Source organism: Balaenoptera borealis (genome assembly GCF_965194805.1).
Source record: "Balaenoptera borealis genome assembly, chromosome: 7".
NCBI lineage: Eukaryota > Metazoa > Chordata > Mammalia > Artiodactyla > Balaenopteridae > Balaenoptera > Balaenoptera borealis.
The window spans coordinates 111,358,653-111,375,892 of record NC_138864.1 but is presented as its reverse complement, the minus strand read 5'-3'; the positions used below and the strand labels follow the sequence as shown (position 1 = coordinate 111,375,892).

The window sequence follows — 17,240 nt, the reverse complement described above, 5'->3', positions numbered from 1 at the left end:
GATTTGCCACCTCAATTCAATAATACAATTTAACAAACATCAATTCAGCAACAATGAAGGGGAAAACTGGGAGGCACACAGTTCAAGTAGACATAGTTCTTGCCATCAGGAGCTCGCCCATAGCCCTGAGCAGTCAGGATTATTTCTTCAGGTGTTTAACCTGCTTAGTAGTTTCTACCATAGCAGGTACCATTTTCAACCCCTCACCTGTTTTGCATATGATTTTCTTAAATAGGAGCTGGTTTTCCTAAAGGTCCTTCATTCTCCCTCGCTCCCTCCCTCTCTCTCTCCCTCACTCTGTCCCTCCAACCCTCTGTCCCTCCATTCCTTTCTTCCTTCCTTTCTACCTTCCATCCAAACTCAGTGAGCATCTGCTATGAGCCAAATGCCATAGAGATGTAGAGGGTACTGTGGCTAATAAGACAAAGTCCTTGACCTCATACCACTAACATTCTGGTCAAGAAAGTTTCCTTCCTGGCCAAAACTCCATGTGCCTTAACTACAATACTCTGAAAAAGGTCATCTGTCTTTGAATAACATCCTTGAAGAAGCTAGATTACATAAATCTATCAACACACTGGGGCATTGCTTGAGTCTGACCTATGAAACAAGTAACAAAAATATTTGACTTTATAAATAATACCTCACGTATATTTATAGTGTGCCTTCCCCATGCACAGCGCCAAGCATCTCAAGATTTATGTGATAGAGGAGAAAATCATCCTCACATAATAGATATGAAAACGTTTGTTTTTTTTTTAAATCAAGTGACAGATCTCTGTAGGCTTGTCAACTTGAGGACACTTGTCAAGCAGTATCCCACAGGAGTCATCTTACTTAATTTTTTGTCAACCACTTGGTTAAGTGGATTTAATAAATGATTCAAAATATGTCTGAGTGGCTGGAGCTAGAAGCAAAAATGGCTTTTAAGACAACCTTGACAGCTTTTTCCTGCTGACAACACAGGAGCAAAGATGATGAACATTCCCGAAGCAATAGGTCCCTCCACACAAGGGAAGCGGATTGTGCGAAGGTTTAAACACGTTGAGCCCAGCTGCTGTCTAAGATGTCGCTATTCATTCAAAGATGCTTGAATTTTGAACTCAGAGGGGAAAGCAGAAAAAAGCCTGGGAGATGAAGCCTTGCCTGCACTTTGTAACTTTGGTTTTACGATGCAACAATTAAAATATGGAAGTTGAAATGACCCTAACCCCCACCCCACCCCAACCCCATGGGAGTCTCAGTTGTCGATTTACAACCTCCCAGCTCAAAATCCACCCCTCACGGCCCTGCTTGTGATGCTGGAGCTGGGTTCTCTGGACATTTCCCCTCTGCCAGGTGGCACAGTGTGGACCTTTGTCATGACAGCACTGCAGGAACACTGCGAGAGGAGGGGCCTTGTCTTCCTGGTTCTGGTGCTTTTTCCTCTCTTCTTGTTCCTGCAGCACATAGGACATCCCGTGGCACTCGCCTCGGTGAATTCAGTGGTATCCTTCCAGGTGGTTACCAGGAAGTTCTCCAGAGCCCCAGCCAGCTTCCTGGAAAGTACAACACCAGATGACTTGGCCGGTGCCCCAACCGGACCCCAGAGGGTGGTTCATGGCTAGTTTTATCAGCACCTTACGGAACTTCTCTGCTAGCTAGTGGGCTATAGCCATGCCCTCTTCAGTAAAGCCTGAGTCTCAATGTGCAAGAGAGAAGGCCCTCTTCCAAATTTGTTCCTTCCTTGAGTGGTCTGCTTCAGTCCTAGGTTGTAGTTACTATTTCTATAATCTTGGGAGTTTCTTAACCCATTATGTTAACTAATCCTCTGTTACTGTTAATAATTCTTTATATTAAACTTTCCTTGTTCGTTACTGTATGACTCCTGTTTCTTGACTAAGGACCTTGATTAATCCACTGATATCCAACAGAAATGTGTGTTTATGTTCACCAAAAGTTATGTACAAGAAATTTCATAGTTGCACTCTTCATAATGCCCAAAATGTCCATCACCAGGAGAAGAGATATATTGTGGTACATTCATACAAGGGAATGTTATCCAGCAACGAGAATAAATGAACTACAAGTACATGCAACAACACATATGAACTGACAAACATATTGTTGAGTGAAAGAAGCAGAAACAAAAGAAAATATTCTGTATGATTCCATTTATGTCAAGTCTAAAACCAGGCAAAACTAATCTCTGTTGCTAGAAAGTAAAAAACGGGGTTATTCCTGGAGGGGATTAATGATTTGAAGGGGGCACAGGGATCTTTTGGGGTGCTGGTAATGTTCTGTTTCCTGGCCAGGGTATTGGTTATATATCATTGTTTATGCAAATTATTGAGCAGTATATTTTTGATGTGTACATTTTAGAAATGAGTCAAGCTGAAAAATATTATATATTTATTGAATTTATGAGGTGTGAATTATTTGACTCAAATAATGAACTCAAGCTCACTCATTCATTCATTCAACAAAAAGCATATGTACATATTATATACCAGTCACTGTATATAATGCTAAGGATCTAGAGATGAATTAGTTATTCTTGGTTTCTGTTCACAAAGGGGCATGGTCTAAAGGGGGAGACCAACACGAACATGTATAATTACAACAATATGATTCATGGACTGGTTTAGGTATGGATGGGGTGCTAGAGATATAGAGGAGGGAACCGTGAATGGTGCTTTGAAAAACTACACACAGAAAGGTGATGTCTGAGCAGGGACCTTCCCCCTGTACAGTGTAGAAGTATCTACTCACTCCTGTGTCCCCCATTGCCATAAAAGGATGAGTAGGAGATGGCCAAAAAGAAAAGGGTTTTCCGAGCAAGCAGAACAGCATGTGCACAGAGGCAAATTTTGAAAGTCACTATAAACTCAGAGAACAGAGCATTTAATGTGGCAGGAGTCCAGGTAGCACTGGAAAGAATGGCAGGAGAGGAAATTACAAACGTAAACTGAGGCTTGATGGTGACATGTTTGTATGCCTTCTACAGAGTGTGAATTTCACACAAGGAGCCAAGAAACATTGTATAGCTAGTCTTCAAAGATGCCCCTCCCCCCCCACAGATGATGCCTTTGCTAGTCCCCTCCCACAATGAATCTGGGTTGGCCAATGGAACCAACAGAATTTGGTGCAAGTGACACTGTGTGTCAGTGTCACACACTGAGGCCACTACAGCTTTTGACTTGATCTCTTGGAACGCTTGTTCTAGGGGGAGCTAGTCATCTTGTAAGAAGTCTGGCTAACCTGAGTCCACAATATTGTGAGGAAACACAGCCTAAGAGAGGCCATGACGAGAGAGCCATTCATCAGCCCAGTCACGCCTTCAGAAGGCTCCAGCCTTAGCTGGCATCTGACCACAACGGCATCCGAAACTCCAACGGAGAACGGACTAGGTGTATGTCGAACATTGTCAACATACAGAACTGTGTGAGAGAGAGAAAATCTTTTTGTTCTATACTACATTTTGAATCACCACATTTTGGGGTGGTTTGTTACACAGTACTAGTAATTGGAACAGACATCTTGGAATAGCAGTGTGACATAAAGAGTTTGAGTTTGTTTTTGGAAACAGTGTGGCGACAGCATGGAGGATGGGTTGAAGAGGGAAGAGGCTGAAGGCACCAAGATATGTTAGGAGGATAAGTAGACATCGATGTAAACTGAAAGGAGAGATTGGAATCTAGAGATACTTGTGAGGCAGAATTGACAGAATGTAGAGGTAAAATAAATGTGTGATGGGAAGGCAAGGAAGACTGTGAATATCTTTTAGGTTTTTGCCCAAAGAGAACAGATGGTGGATAATGTCCTTAGTAGAAATAAGGGCCCTATTTGGGAGGGTAGATAATGAACTGTGTATATGCTGTTGTTGAGGGGTTTACAAGGATTTATTGGTGAAAATGTCAAATAAGCAGTTGGAAACTTCGATTTAAGGCACACAGGAGATTGGGGCTGTACATACACATAAGATCTCAGTTACATATGGTGATGGTTGAAGTTATGGAGATGAGATCACCAATAGAAAGTGTTCAGGGAAACAAGAGGAGGGACAAATAATGGAGCTCTGTTAGGAGAACTCAGTGGGCAGAGGAGGAAAAGCCCAAAAAGAAAACTGAAAAAGGTAAGTCAGAGAAGTAGAAAGAGAAACAGGACGCTCGTGTCTTATGATCCGAGGGACAGGAGAATGTCAAGAGGATTGAGCTTTCATTGTCAAAAGCCGTGGCAAGATCAAGTAAGGTGAGCCTGTGGTATTTGGTTTGGACAATTAAGAGGTCATTAGGGCTCTAAATGAGACTACTTTCAATAACCTGGCTTTGATGAGAGTAAAAAGCAGAGACCGTGAATATAGATTACTCTTTAAAGATATTCAGTGTTAAAGTGAAGGAGAAGGACAAGTTAGTTTGTTTGAGCCTGACTGTAGGCTACAGGGAAAGAGGAGCCTGGGTGGCTGGTTGGCTGGCCCAGAGTCCCTGAGCCAGTGAGACGGGTGGGATGGAAAGGTCTCCAGAGTCAGCTGGTTTATAGGCATGTGCTCTTCAAAGTTTGGTTGACAGCTCTGTAGCATCACCGACACCTGGAAACTTGTTGGAAGTGCAGAACCTCAGGCCCCACAGCAGGTCTAGTGAATCAGAACCTGCATTTTAACAAGATGCCCAGGTGATCATCGCTTTTAATCCTCACAACAGCCAGGTAAGATGGGCATTACTGTTCCCATCTTTACCTATGATGAGAAAGCAGTTGCCTGAGATAGCCGAGCTGATTAGTGTCTAAGCCAAGATTCAATCCCAGAACTTCCCGAGTCCGATGTTCTTTTCAAAAGGCAGAGAAGGAAGTTCAGAGAATTTCTACTTTCTCTCAATTCAGGAGAATTTTCAAATACTAGAATACGTCCAACGACCAAGCAATCACAGGTGTGTAGCTCTAGTGCCGTCAGCTGTGAGTTTATCGTGAAAGTGCTGGACGAATCCCTTTCATAGCCCTTGGCGGCCTCTTAAGAAACAACGTTAACAGCGTTGGAACTTCACTTCCCAGCAAGCCCCGAGGCTTGCTACCGCGCGAGGCATGACGGGCACCTCGCCTCTCTCTCCTCTCCGGTGGAGCTGCCGGGCAGAGGCGAGTTAGGACGCAGCCGGTCGTACGGGCGCGCAGCATTCTGGGAAGTGTAGTCTGGCCCAGACTCGGACACCCCTTCGGATGAATGGGGCCCCGCTGACAGCTAACTACAGCTCCTCGCCGGCAGCGTTGGTGGCGGCTGCCGGGAAAAAGGAGACCGCGACGGCCCCGGGAGAGCAGCACTGCGGGACGGTGGTGATGTTCAGTGCCGCGGCGAGGCGGCAGCCGGGTTTCCTGGGGTAGCAGTCTAGGCGGGCGCTTCCTCTGCGCGCTTGCTCCCCTTACCCTGCCCCGGCCATGCGCCCGGCCTTCGCGGTGGGCCTGGTTTTCGCAGGCTGCTGCAGTAACGTGATCTTCCTAGAGCTCCTGGCCCGGTAAGTGACCCCCGCCGGTCGCACTAAAGAAGCCGGAGGAGGGGCGCCCCCACGCGCCGTCCCCCCCGAGTCGGGCGGGGCCCGGGGTGGGACCGCCTGCGCCCAGTGTCTGCCCTGGGCTGCTTGGGACGCGGCTGAGTCGGCTGCTCCGTCATCCTGCGCACCTTCCGCTCTCCCGCCCAATAGTTTCTTAGCATCCCTCGAGGGGAACACTGGGGGTGTTTGCTGTCGTCACCCCCTTTTCACACTCTGGGAGACTGAAGCCTGGAGAGTTTTTTTTCCCAAGGTCGGCAGGGAGCTCGTGGCAGAACCCAAGGTTCCTCCAGCTCTTTTCTCGATCCTGCTAATGCCATATATATAACGTGAGCAAAGCTTGGATTTAAAAAGCAGTCTGATTTGGTACACGCTGCAAATAAAGTTTCAGTTGTTTTAAAGTGGCCTGCAAAGAAGTTCTTTTATTGGCCTTAGAGATGGTTATGAGTACTTTGCCCAACATGCCTCTCGCGGATGTAGTAGAACGAATTCTTATGCAGAAGGTCGGTCCAATTGACCGGGGATAGCCTTTCCAGCATTAAGATATTAAATCAGGAAGCTTGCATTTTGAGGTGTAACTTTATAAATCAAGAATGGTTATGACACTTTCCCAAAGGGACACCAGAGTAGTTTTATTGAGGTGGCATGCAAATAATGTTGAGTAATAATGTGCAAAGTTCATTGAGTAGAAGCTGTTAGAGAAAAGGCAACAGGTGGACTCTAAAAGCTCAGGAATGAAAATCTCAGGAGTTCCCGTCTTTGGCTCTGTCATCCCCTGGCTGTGTGACGTTTTCAAGTTATTTAGCCTCTCTGGGCTTCCTTTTTCCACCTATAAAATAATATCTATGGTGCTGTTTAGCACCACGTTTTTAAATCTGCACATTATCTCCATTGACCATCAGAACAAGATAGGTCAAGAATTATATTCTCTGTTTTACTGAAAGTGAAACATGTCCCAGGAAGTTAGGTTGTCTCTTACTACTTGTAAGTGGCAGAACCAGAAGTGGAATCCAGGAATCTAAACTCCTAGCCCAATACCTTTTTCAACTTTCCTGTTATTTTTGAGCTTGAGCAGCCCTTAGGCTTTGGTGACCCATTTCCTCCTGTGGTGCCTGCTAGAAATGTATTTTATTTTCATGATAACATTGATTAAGTCATTCTGAAGCAACCAGTTTGCTTAAGGTAAACTCTGTGGGATTAATTTTTGCGATTACAGAGCTTGAAATTTTAATGTGCAAAAAGTGTTGATTAAAATCTTTCATTTGTCATTCTCTGGAGTAGGCGGTGAGGGATGTGAAAATGAAAAAAAAATGTATCCAGCTGTCAGCTGGTACACTTCAAAGGAAGGTCACTTTGGAAATTGGTTTAAAAATATAAAAATGTGATAAAATCAGGCCAGCCATGGAAATGAAGGTCAGAGAATAATAGTGTAATGTTTGTGTTGAATATGCCATTGAATTAAACCTTGCCAAAGGCTGTATGACATCAGAATATGTTATGTTAGTAACTGAGGGCCTTTTTTATTTTTTAACCAGTTGTGAGCCCTTAGCTAAATTACGTGGTCTCCCTGAGTCTGTTCTCTCAGCTGTGAAAGGGCGGTGATGGCTCTGCCAGCCTCACAGGGTTTTGAAGGATTAAATGAGATGCTGGTGCAAAGCCTGAAGCTCGCAATAGGTTCCCCTTCTAACAACTTTTGTTTCAATATACATATACCCTGTTTTATGAGCTGTTCCTGAAAAGTTGTGGGTAAATCTAACTTTACAGGATGTTTTTCTGCATTATTGGATCTTCTATTTAGAATACTTTGAATAATTTGTTAAACCCCAAAAAACCATCATTCCTTATCTTTCTTGTACATCTGAATGTTTGCATACAGCAATGGGTTTTCATAATGTGGTAAAGGGTACATTTGTTAGTTTAATGAGTGGTACCCCAAACTGAATAGCAGCTTTGTGCTGATTTGCTTGGGCAACTCCAACTTATCATATTTCAGATCAAGAAAATAAGAGCTGGTTGGACCAGATGGTCTTTTAAGGTTCTTTGTAGATTTGGCCTTCTCATAATTTGTGACTTTATCTTGGGACATCACAGTGGAACGCTAAGAAATTTTTATAGAGCAGGAACTGTGCTTCTTATATAGCTTCCTTGGGACACTAAGTATGAATTGAAATGCTAAACTGACTTGTAGGGAGAAGTGAGCATTTTTAACCATTTTCCCCCAAGTTGGAGAACAAATTTAGGTTTTTCTTTCTTATTTCATACTTATAATTGGGACCTATAATAAAATATAAAGCACCAATGCAGTGTACAGGGCAGATGTGAAGTAATGAATGAGTGCCTTGATCTCCCTTCTGAGAGAGTTTACATTGTACCTTGGAAACAAGATACACCATCAGCTCACTAACTAGGTGAGGTGTCTTATGTCAGGAAAACAATCTGAAACATTTTCTTTTTTGCATTTTATTTTTTCATCAAGTGCCTAATGTTGAATCAAATAAGGAAGTTTTCTAAATCTAGAATAAGAAATACAGAAGCCATAAACTATCTGCCTAATTCTTTCTCTTCAGAGTTCTTTTTTAAAAAAGTAAAAAATTTGGATTCTTGCCAAAGAGAATTCACAGAGAAACTGTTTGCATTTAGTGATTATAATACCTGAGGAATAAAGTTGAAGATAACAAACAATTCAGGGGAAAAGGATCCAGGTTTGTACTCTGAAGTTTTAAAGTGAATTATTCAAATTAAAATAAATAGTTCCATTGGTAGCTATACAGCATTGTGTTCTTAAAAAGCTCTGTAAGTTGATTTTTTAAAAAATTGAATTATGTGAGTACATTAGGGAGATATAAAAAACCTATGGAAATAGAGACAAAGTAGATTAGAATTGTCAAGGGGAGGGGGAAATGGAGAGTGATTCCTAATGGGTATTGGATTTCTTTTGGAAGTGTCCTAAAATTAAATGATGGTAATGGCTGCACAACTCTAAATATCATACTAAAAACCACTGAATTGTAAAAAAAAAAAAATAATAATAACAATGATAATAATAAGGAGGTCTGCAAACACCATTTATTTGCCAGGTGGCTCTGGGAGACTTACCTAATTCTGTGCCATTTGGCGCTCAGTGTCTTAGCAATGAAATGGGCATAATAATAGCTACCTCCATAAATAAAGATAAAATTAAAAATTATTATGATGCCTTTTATTTTTTATTTTAATTTTTTAAATGTTTTCAATAGCTTTAACTTTTTTATACGTTTGTTGAAGTATATTCATAAACAAAGATTGGACACATTTAATGTATACAAATTGATGAGTATGCATACACCTATGAAACCATCATCATAATCGAGGTAATAAACATATCCATCACCTCCAAAATTTCCTTGTGCTCCCTTTTTTTTATGGTAAGAACACTGAGCATGAAATGTACCCTCTTAACAAATTCTTAAGTGTGCACTACTGAATTGTTAACCATGTGCACTACGATGTACAGAGATCTTTTGAACTTATTCACCTTGTATAACTGAAAACTTATACCCATTGAACAAGTCCCCATTTTCCCTTCCCCCCTGACCCTGGCAATCCCCATTCTATTGTCTGCTTCTGTAAGTTTGACTATTTTAGATGCTTCATGTAAGAGGAATCATGCAGTCCTTTTGTCCTTTTGTGACTGACTGACTTCATTTAGCATGCCTTCCATGTTGTTGCAAATGGTGTCATTTCCCTCTTTTTTAAGGCTGAATAATATTTACTGTATGTTTATACCGCATTTTCTGTATCCATTCATCTGTCCATGGACATTTCAGTTGTTTCTCTATCTTCACTAGGTATTGCAAATAGTGCTGCAGTGAATATGGGGACGTTGCTATCACTTTAAGATCCTGATTTCAATTATTTATTTTTAACATTTTTTAACAAATTGAAGTATAGGTGATTTACAATGCTGTGCCAATCTCTGCTGTACAGCAAAGTGACTCAGTTGTATACATATAGACATTCTTTTTCATATTCTTTTCCATTGTGGTTTATCCCAAGAGATTGAATAGAGTTCCCTGTGCTATACAGTAGGACCTTGTTGTTTGTCCATCCTAAATGTAATAGTTTGCATCTACCAACCCCAAACTCCCGGTCCATCCTTATCCCTCCCTACCCCCCTTGGCAACCACAAGTCTGATCTCTATGTCTGTGAGTCTGTTTCTGTTTCATAGATAGGTTCATTTATGCCATATTTTAGATTCCATATGTAGGTGATATCATATGGCATTTGTCTTTCTCTTTCTGACTTATTTCACTTAGTATGATAATCTCTAGTTGCATCCATGTTGCTGCAAATGGCATTATTTCATTCTTTGTTATGGCTGAGTAGTATTCCATTGTATATATCACATCTTCTTTATCCATTCATCCATTGGTGGACACTTAGGTTATTTCCATGTCTTGGCTGTTGTGAATAGTGCTGCTATGAACATAGGGGTGCATGTATCTTTTTTTTTTTTCACACACACACACACACACACTGTATTTTATTTTTACAAGAGATAAATAAACTGACACCAAGCATTGTAAATGGATGACCACGACAAAAGCAACAATGATTGCAATTACCAAACTCGAAACACACTCATACTATGTCATAATACTGACATTCAGTCCAGTAATCCTCCACTGTAACAGCTCCTTTACTTTGCAGTGAAAATTGATTTGTATATTTTTTGCCTCTGAGTCTTTGTGGGATTTTTTTTTTTATTCAAACAGAAAGACACAAAAATTATAATCATCCTCATCAGTTCACTCAGTCCCATGTAATTAATTTTTTTTTCATCTTGATCTTTTGTTAGCAATTTTATGAGTTCATCAGTTTTCCATTAGAGTTCTGAAAATGCTTATTCATTCAGTTCAGCAGTATAGTCAGTTACCAGAAACCTGTACTTGTCAGAGTCTTTTCCATGAATTCCTTGAAGATGAAACCCTTTTATAGTAACATATTTGCAAAAGAATCAGAGTACACCCAGAACTGTCTGTAAATGAAAAAAGACTTAAAAATGACCACGGTTAAAGATTTGATGAAAGTTCATAATAATGCAATTGACAAGGAAACTTGGTTATTTCTGAGATACACATTTTAAAGTAAGAACTAGAATTATGACTTATAACATTATACCAGAACATATAAGATTTTTAGAAATTTCATGTAATGTCTGAAACATTTATATTAACATAATTCCATACAAATAACCCAATGAAAGTTTAGTATTACTTGTTTTGTTTGTTTGTTTGTTTATACCATAGGTTCTTATTAGTCATCCATTTTATACACAACAGTGTATACATGTCAGTCCCAATCGCCCAATTCAGCACACCACCTTCCCCACCCCCCTGCCGCTTTTCCCCCTTGGTGTCCATACGTTTGCTCTCTACATCTGTGTCTCAACTTCTGCCCTGCAAACCGGCTCATCTGTACGATTTTTCTAGGTTCCACATACATGTGTTAATATACGATATTTGTTTTTCTCTTTCTGACTTACTTCACTCTGTATGACAGTCTCTAGATCTGTCCACGTCTCAACAAATGACCCAATTTCGTTCCTTTTTATGGCTGAGTAATATTCCATTGTATATATGTACCACAACTTCTTTATCCATTCGTCTATTGATGGGCATTTAGGTTGCTTCCATGACCTGGCTATTGTAAATAGTGCTGCAATGAACATTGGGGTGTATGTGTCTTTTTGAATTATGGTTTTCTCTGGGTATATGCCCAGTAGTGGGATTGCTGGATCATATGGTAATTCTATTTTTAGTTTTTAAAAGAACCTCCATACTGTTCTCCATAGTGGCTGTATCAATTTACATTCCCACCAACAGTGCAAGAGGCTTCCCTTTTCTCCACACCCTCTCCAGCATTTGTTGTTTGTAGATTTTCTGATGATGCCCATTCTAACTGGTGTGAGGTGATACCTCATTGTAGTTTTGATTTGCATTTCTCTAATAATTAGTGATGTTGAACAGCTTTTCATGTGCTTCTTGGCCATCTGTATGTCTTCTTTGGAGAAATGTCTATTTAGGTCTTCTGCCCATTTTTGGATTGGGTTGTTTGTTTCTTTAATATTGAGCTGCATGAGCTGTTTATATATTTTGGAGATTAATCCTTTGTCCGTTGATTCGTTTGCAAATATCTTCTCCCATTCTGAGGGTTGTGTTTTCGTCTTGTTTATGGCTTCCTTTGCTGTGCAAAAGCTTTGAAGTTTCATTAGGTCCCATTTGTTTATTTTTGTTTTTATTTCCATTACTCTAGGAGGTGGATCAAAAAAGATCTTGCTGTGATTTATGTCAAAGAGTGTTCTTCCTATGTTTTCCTCTAAGAGTTTTATAGTGTCCGATCTTACATTTAGGTCTTGAATCCATTTTGAGTTTATTTTTGTGTATGGTGTTAGGGAGTGTTTTAATTTCATTCTTTTACATGTAGCTGTCCAGTTTTCCCAGCACCACTTATTGAAGAGACTGTCTTTTCTCCATTGTATATCTTTGCCTCCTTTGTCATAGATTCGTTGACCATAGCTGCATGGGTTTATCTCTGGGCTTTCTATCTTGTTCCATTGATCTATGTTTCTGTTTTCGTGCCAGCACCATATTGTCTTGATTACTGTAGCTTTGTAGTATAGTCTGAAGTCAGGGAGTCTGATTCCTCCAGCTCCATTTTTTTCCCTCAAGACTGCTTTGGCTATTCGGGGTCTTTTGTGTCTCCATACAAATTTAAAAATGATTTGTCCTAGTTCTGTAAAAAATGCCATTGGTAATTTGATAGGGATTGCATTGAATCTGTAGATTGCTTTGGGTAGTAGAGTCATTTTCACAATATTGATTCTTCCAATCCAACAACATGGTATATCTCTCCATCTGTTGGTATCATCTTTAATTTCTTTCATCAGTGTCTTATAGTTTTCTGCATACAGGTCTTTTGTCTCCCTAGGTAGGTTTATTCCTAGGTATTTTATTCTTTTTGTTGCAGTGGTAAATGAGAGTGCTTCCTTAATTTCACTTTCAGATTTTTCATCATTAGTGTATAGGAATGCAAGAGATTTCTGTGCATTAATTTTGTATCCTGCTACTTTACCAGATTCATTGATTAGCTCTAGAAGTGTTCTGGTAGCATCTTTAGGATTCTCTATGTATAGTATCATGTCATCTGCAAACAGTGACAGTTTTACTTCTTCTTTTCCAATTTGTATTCCTTTTATTTCTTTTTCTTCTCTGATTGCTGTGGCTGGGACTTCCAAAACTATGTTGAATTATAGTGGTGAGAGTGGACATCCTTGTCTCCTTCCTGATCTTAGAGGAAATGCTTTCTGTTTTTCACCATTGAGAATGATGTTTGCTGTGGGTTTGTCATATATGGCCTTTATTATGTTGAGGTAGGTTCCCTCTATGCCCACTTTCTGGAGAGTTTTTATCATAAATGGGTGTTGAATTTTGTCAACAGATGCTTTTTCTGCATCTATTGTGATGATCATATGGTTTTTATTCTTCAATTTTTTTTTTCAATTTGTTAATATGGTGTATCACATTGATTGATTTGCGTATATTGAAGAATCCTTGCATCCCTGGGATAAATCCCACTTGATAGTGGTGTATGATCCTTTTAATGTGTTGTTGGATTCTGTTTGCTAGTATTTTGTTGAGGATTTTTGCATCTATATTCATCAGTGATATTGGTCTGTAATTTTCTTTCTTTGTAGTATCTTTGTCTGGTTTTGGTATCAGGGTGGTGGTGGCCTCATAGAATGAGTTTGGGAGTGTTCCATCCTCTGGAATTTTTTGGAAGCGTTTGAGAAGGATGGGTGTTAGCTCTTCTCTAAATGTTTGATAGAATTCACCTGTGAAGCCATCTGGTCCTGGGCTTTTGTTTGTTGGAAGATTTTTAATCACAGTTTCAAATTCATTACTTGCGATTGGTCTGCTCATATTTTCTATTTCTTCCTGGTTCAGTCTTGGAAGGTTCTACCTTTCTAAGAATTTGTCCATTTCTTCCAGGTTTCCATTTTATTGGCATAGAGTTGCTTGTAGTAGTCTCTTAGGATGCTTTGTATTTTTGCAGTGTCTGTTGTAACTTCTCCGTTTTCATTTCTAATTTTATTGATTTGAGTCCTCTCTCTCTTTTTCTTGATGAGTCTGGCTAATGGTTTATCAATTTTGTTTATCTTCTCAAAGAACCAGCTTTTAGTTTTATTGATCTTTGCTATTGTTTTCTTTGTTTCTATTTCATTTATTTCTGCTCTGATCTTTATAATTTCTTTCCTTCTGCTAACTTTGGGTTTTGTTTGTTCTTCTTTCTCTAGTTCCTTTAGGTGTAAGGTTAGATTGTTTATTTGAGATTTTTCTTGTTTCTTGAGGTAGGCTTGTATAGCTATAAACTTCCCTCTTAGAACTGCTTTTGCTGCATCCCATAGGTTTTGGATCATCATGTTTTCATTGTCATTTGTCTCTAGGTATTTTTTGATTTCCTCTTTGATTTCTGCAGTGATCTCTTGGTTATTTAGTAACGTATTGTTTAGCCTCCATGTGTTTGCATATTTTACGTTTTTTCCCCTGTAATTCATTTCTAATCTCATAGCATTGTGGTCAGAAAAGATGCTTGATATGATTTCAGTTTTCTTAAATTTACCAAGGCTTGATTTGTGACCCAAGGTGTGACCTATCCTGGAGAATGTTCTGTGCACACTTGAGAAGAAAGTGTAATCTGCTGTTTTTGGATGCAATGTCTTATAAATATCAATTAAATCTATCTGGTCTATTGTGTCATTTAAAGCTTCTGTTTCCTGATTTATTTTCATTTTGGATGATCTGTCCATTGGTGTAAGTGAGGTGTTAAAGTCCCCCACTATTATTGTGTTACTGTCGATTTCCTCTTGTATTGCTGTTAGCAGTTGCCTTATGTATTGAGGTGCTCCTATGTTGGGTGCATATATATTTATAAGTGTTATATCTTCTTCTTGGATTGATCCTTAATCCTTGATCATTATGTAGTGTCCTTCCTTGTCTCTTGTAACATTCTTTATTTATTTTAAAGTCTATTTTATCTGATATGAGTATAGCTACTCCAGCTTTCTTTTGATTTCCATTTGCATGGAATATCTTTTTCCATCCCCTCACTTTCAGTCTGTATGTGTTCCTAGGTCTGAAGTGGGTCTCTTGTAGACAGCATATATATTGCTTGGAGCATTTAATACATTCACATTTAAGGTAATTATCGATATGTATGTTCCTATGACCATTTTCTTAATTGTTTTGGGTTTGTTTTTGTAGGTCCTTTTCTTCTCTTGTGTTTCCCACTTAGAGAAGTTCCTTTAGCATTTGTTGTAGAGCTGGTTTGGTGGTGCTGAATTCTCTTAGCTTTTTTGCTTGTCTGTAAAGCTTTTGATTTCTCCATCGAATCTGAATGAGATCCTTGCCGGGTAGAGTAATCTTGGTTGTAGGTCCTTCCCTTTCATCACTTTAAGTATATCATGCCACTCCCTTCTGGCTTGTAGAGTTTCTGCTGAGAAATCAGCTGTTAACCTTATGGGGGTTCCTTTGTATGTTATTTGTTGTTTTTCCCTTGCTGCTATCAATAATTTTTCTCTGTCTTTAATTTTTGCCATTTGATTAGTATGTGTCTCGGCGTGTTTCTCCTTGGGTTTATCCTGTATGGGACTCACTGCGCTTCCTGGACTTGGGTGGCTATTTCCTTTCCCATGTTAGGGAAATTTTCGACTATAATCTCTTCAGATATTTTCTCTGGTCCTTTCTCTCTCTCTTCTCCTTCTGAGACCCCTATAATGCGAATTCTGTTGCGTTTAATGTTGTCCCAGAGGCCTCTTAGGCTGTCTTCATTTCTTTTCACTCTTTTTTATTTAGTTTGTTCCGCAGCAGTGAATTCCACCATTCTGTCTTCCAGGTCACTTATCCGTTCTTCTGCCTCAGTTTTTCTGCTATTGATTCATTCTAGTGTCGTTTTCATTTCAGTTATTGTATTGTTCATCTCTGTTTGTTTGTTCTTTAATTCTTCTAGGTCTTTGTTAAACATTTCTTGCACCTTCTCAATCTTTGCCTCCCTTTTTTTCCCCCAGGTCCTGGATCTTCTTCACTATCATTATTCTGAATTCTTTTTCTGGAAGGTTGCCTATCTCCACTTCATTTAGTTGTTTTTCTGGGGTTTTATCTTGTTCCCTCATCTGGTATATAGCCCTCTGCCTTTTCATCTTGTCTATCTTTCTGTGAATGTGGTTTTTGTTCCACAGGCTGCAGGATTGTAGTTCTTCTTGGTTCTGCTCTCTGCCCTCTGGTGAATGAGGCTATCTAAGACGCTTGATGGGAGGGACTGGTGGTGGGTAGAGCTGACTGTTGCTCTGGTGGGCAGAGCTCAGTAAAACTTTAATCCACTTGACTGTTGATGGGTGGGGCTGGGTTCCCTCCCTGTTGGTTGTTTGGCCTGAGGCAAAACACTGGAGCCTACCTGGGCTCTTTTGTGGGGCTAATGACAGACTCTGGGAGGGCTCACGCCAAGGAGTACTTCCCAGAACTTCTGCTGCCAGTGTCCTTGTCCCCACGGTGAAACAGAGCCACCCCTCGCCTCTGCAGGAGACCTTCCAACACTAGCAGGTAGATCTGGTTCAGTCTCCTCCGGGGTCAGTGCCCCTTCCCCTGGGTCCCGATGTGCACACTACTTTGTGTGTGCCCTCCAAGAGTGGAGTCTCTGTTTCCCCTAGTCCTGTCGAAGTCCTGCAATCAATTCCCACTAGGCTTCAAAGTCTGATTCTCTAGGAATTCTTCCTCCCATTGCCGGACCCCCAGGTTGGGAAGCCTGATGTGGGGCTCAGAACCTTCACTCCAGTGGGTGGACTTCTGTGGTATAAGTGTTTGCCAGTCTGTGATTCACCCACCCACCAGTTATGGGATTTGATTTTACTCTGATTGCGCCCCTCCTACCGTCTCACTGTGGCTTCTCCTTTGTCTTTGGATGCGGGGTATCTTTTTTGGTGAGTTCCAGTATCTTCCTGTCGATGATTGTCCAGCAGCTAGTTGTGATTCTGGTGTTCTCGCAAGAGGGAATGAGAGCACGTCCTTCTACTCCGCCATCTTGGTTCCTCCTCCGATCTTCTGAGACATTAATGTTGATCACTCTCTTGAGTTCCTCTGCAGATACTCTAATTTTTTGCTGTGTCCAGTGTGCTCTCCAAACTCTGGATCACCACACTCCAGAGGCCCTCCTTTCCACATCCTGCCTCTCCCCTTCTGTGCAGGTCCTACGCATGTATCATTCTGAATTATAGTTTTGTCCAGGTATTTGCCCAGGAGTGGGATTGCTGGATCATATGGTAATTCTATTTTTAGTTTTCTGAGGAACCTCCATACTGTTTTCCATAGTGGCTGCACCAATTTATATTCCTACCAACAGTGTAGGAGGGTTCCCTTTTCTCTACACCCTCTCCAGCATTTGTTATTGGTAGACTTTTTAATGACGGCCATTCTGACCAGTGTGCGGTGGTACCTCATTGTAGTTTTGATTCGCGTTTCTCTAATAATTATTGATGCTGAGCATCTTTTCATGTGCCTACTGGCCATGTGTATGTCTTCTTCGGAGAATTGTCTATTAAGGTCTTCTGCCCATTTTTCAATTGGGTTGTTTGTTTTTTTGTTGTTGTTGAGTTGTATGAGCTGTTTGTATACTTTGGAGATTAAGCCCTTGTC

At 40.4% G+C, this 17,240-nt stretch overlaps 1 protein-coding gene across 1 annotated transcript in view; it reads left to right on the top strand.

The window, feature by feature from the left end:
- Positions 1-1,352: 1,352 nt before the first annotated feature.
- Positions 1,353-17,240, top strand: part of SLC35B4 (solute carrier family 35 member B4) — a 38,564-nt gene continuing 22,676 nt past the window's right edge. The window contains exon 1 of the mRNA XM_082399250.1: positions 1,353-5,480. Coding sequence (XP_082255376.1) covers positions 5,404-5,480 — 77 coding nt within the window. The 5' untranslated portion in view covers positions 1,353-5,403. The remainder of the gene's footprint in view (positions 5,481-17,240) is intronic.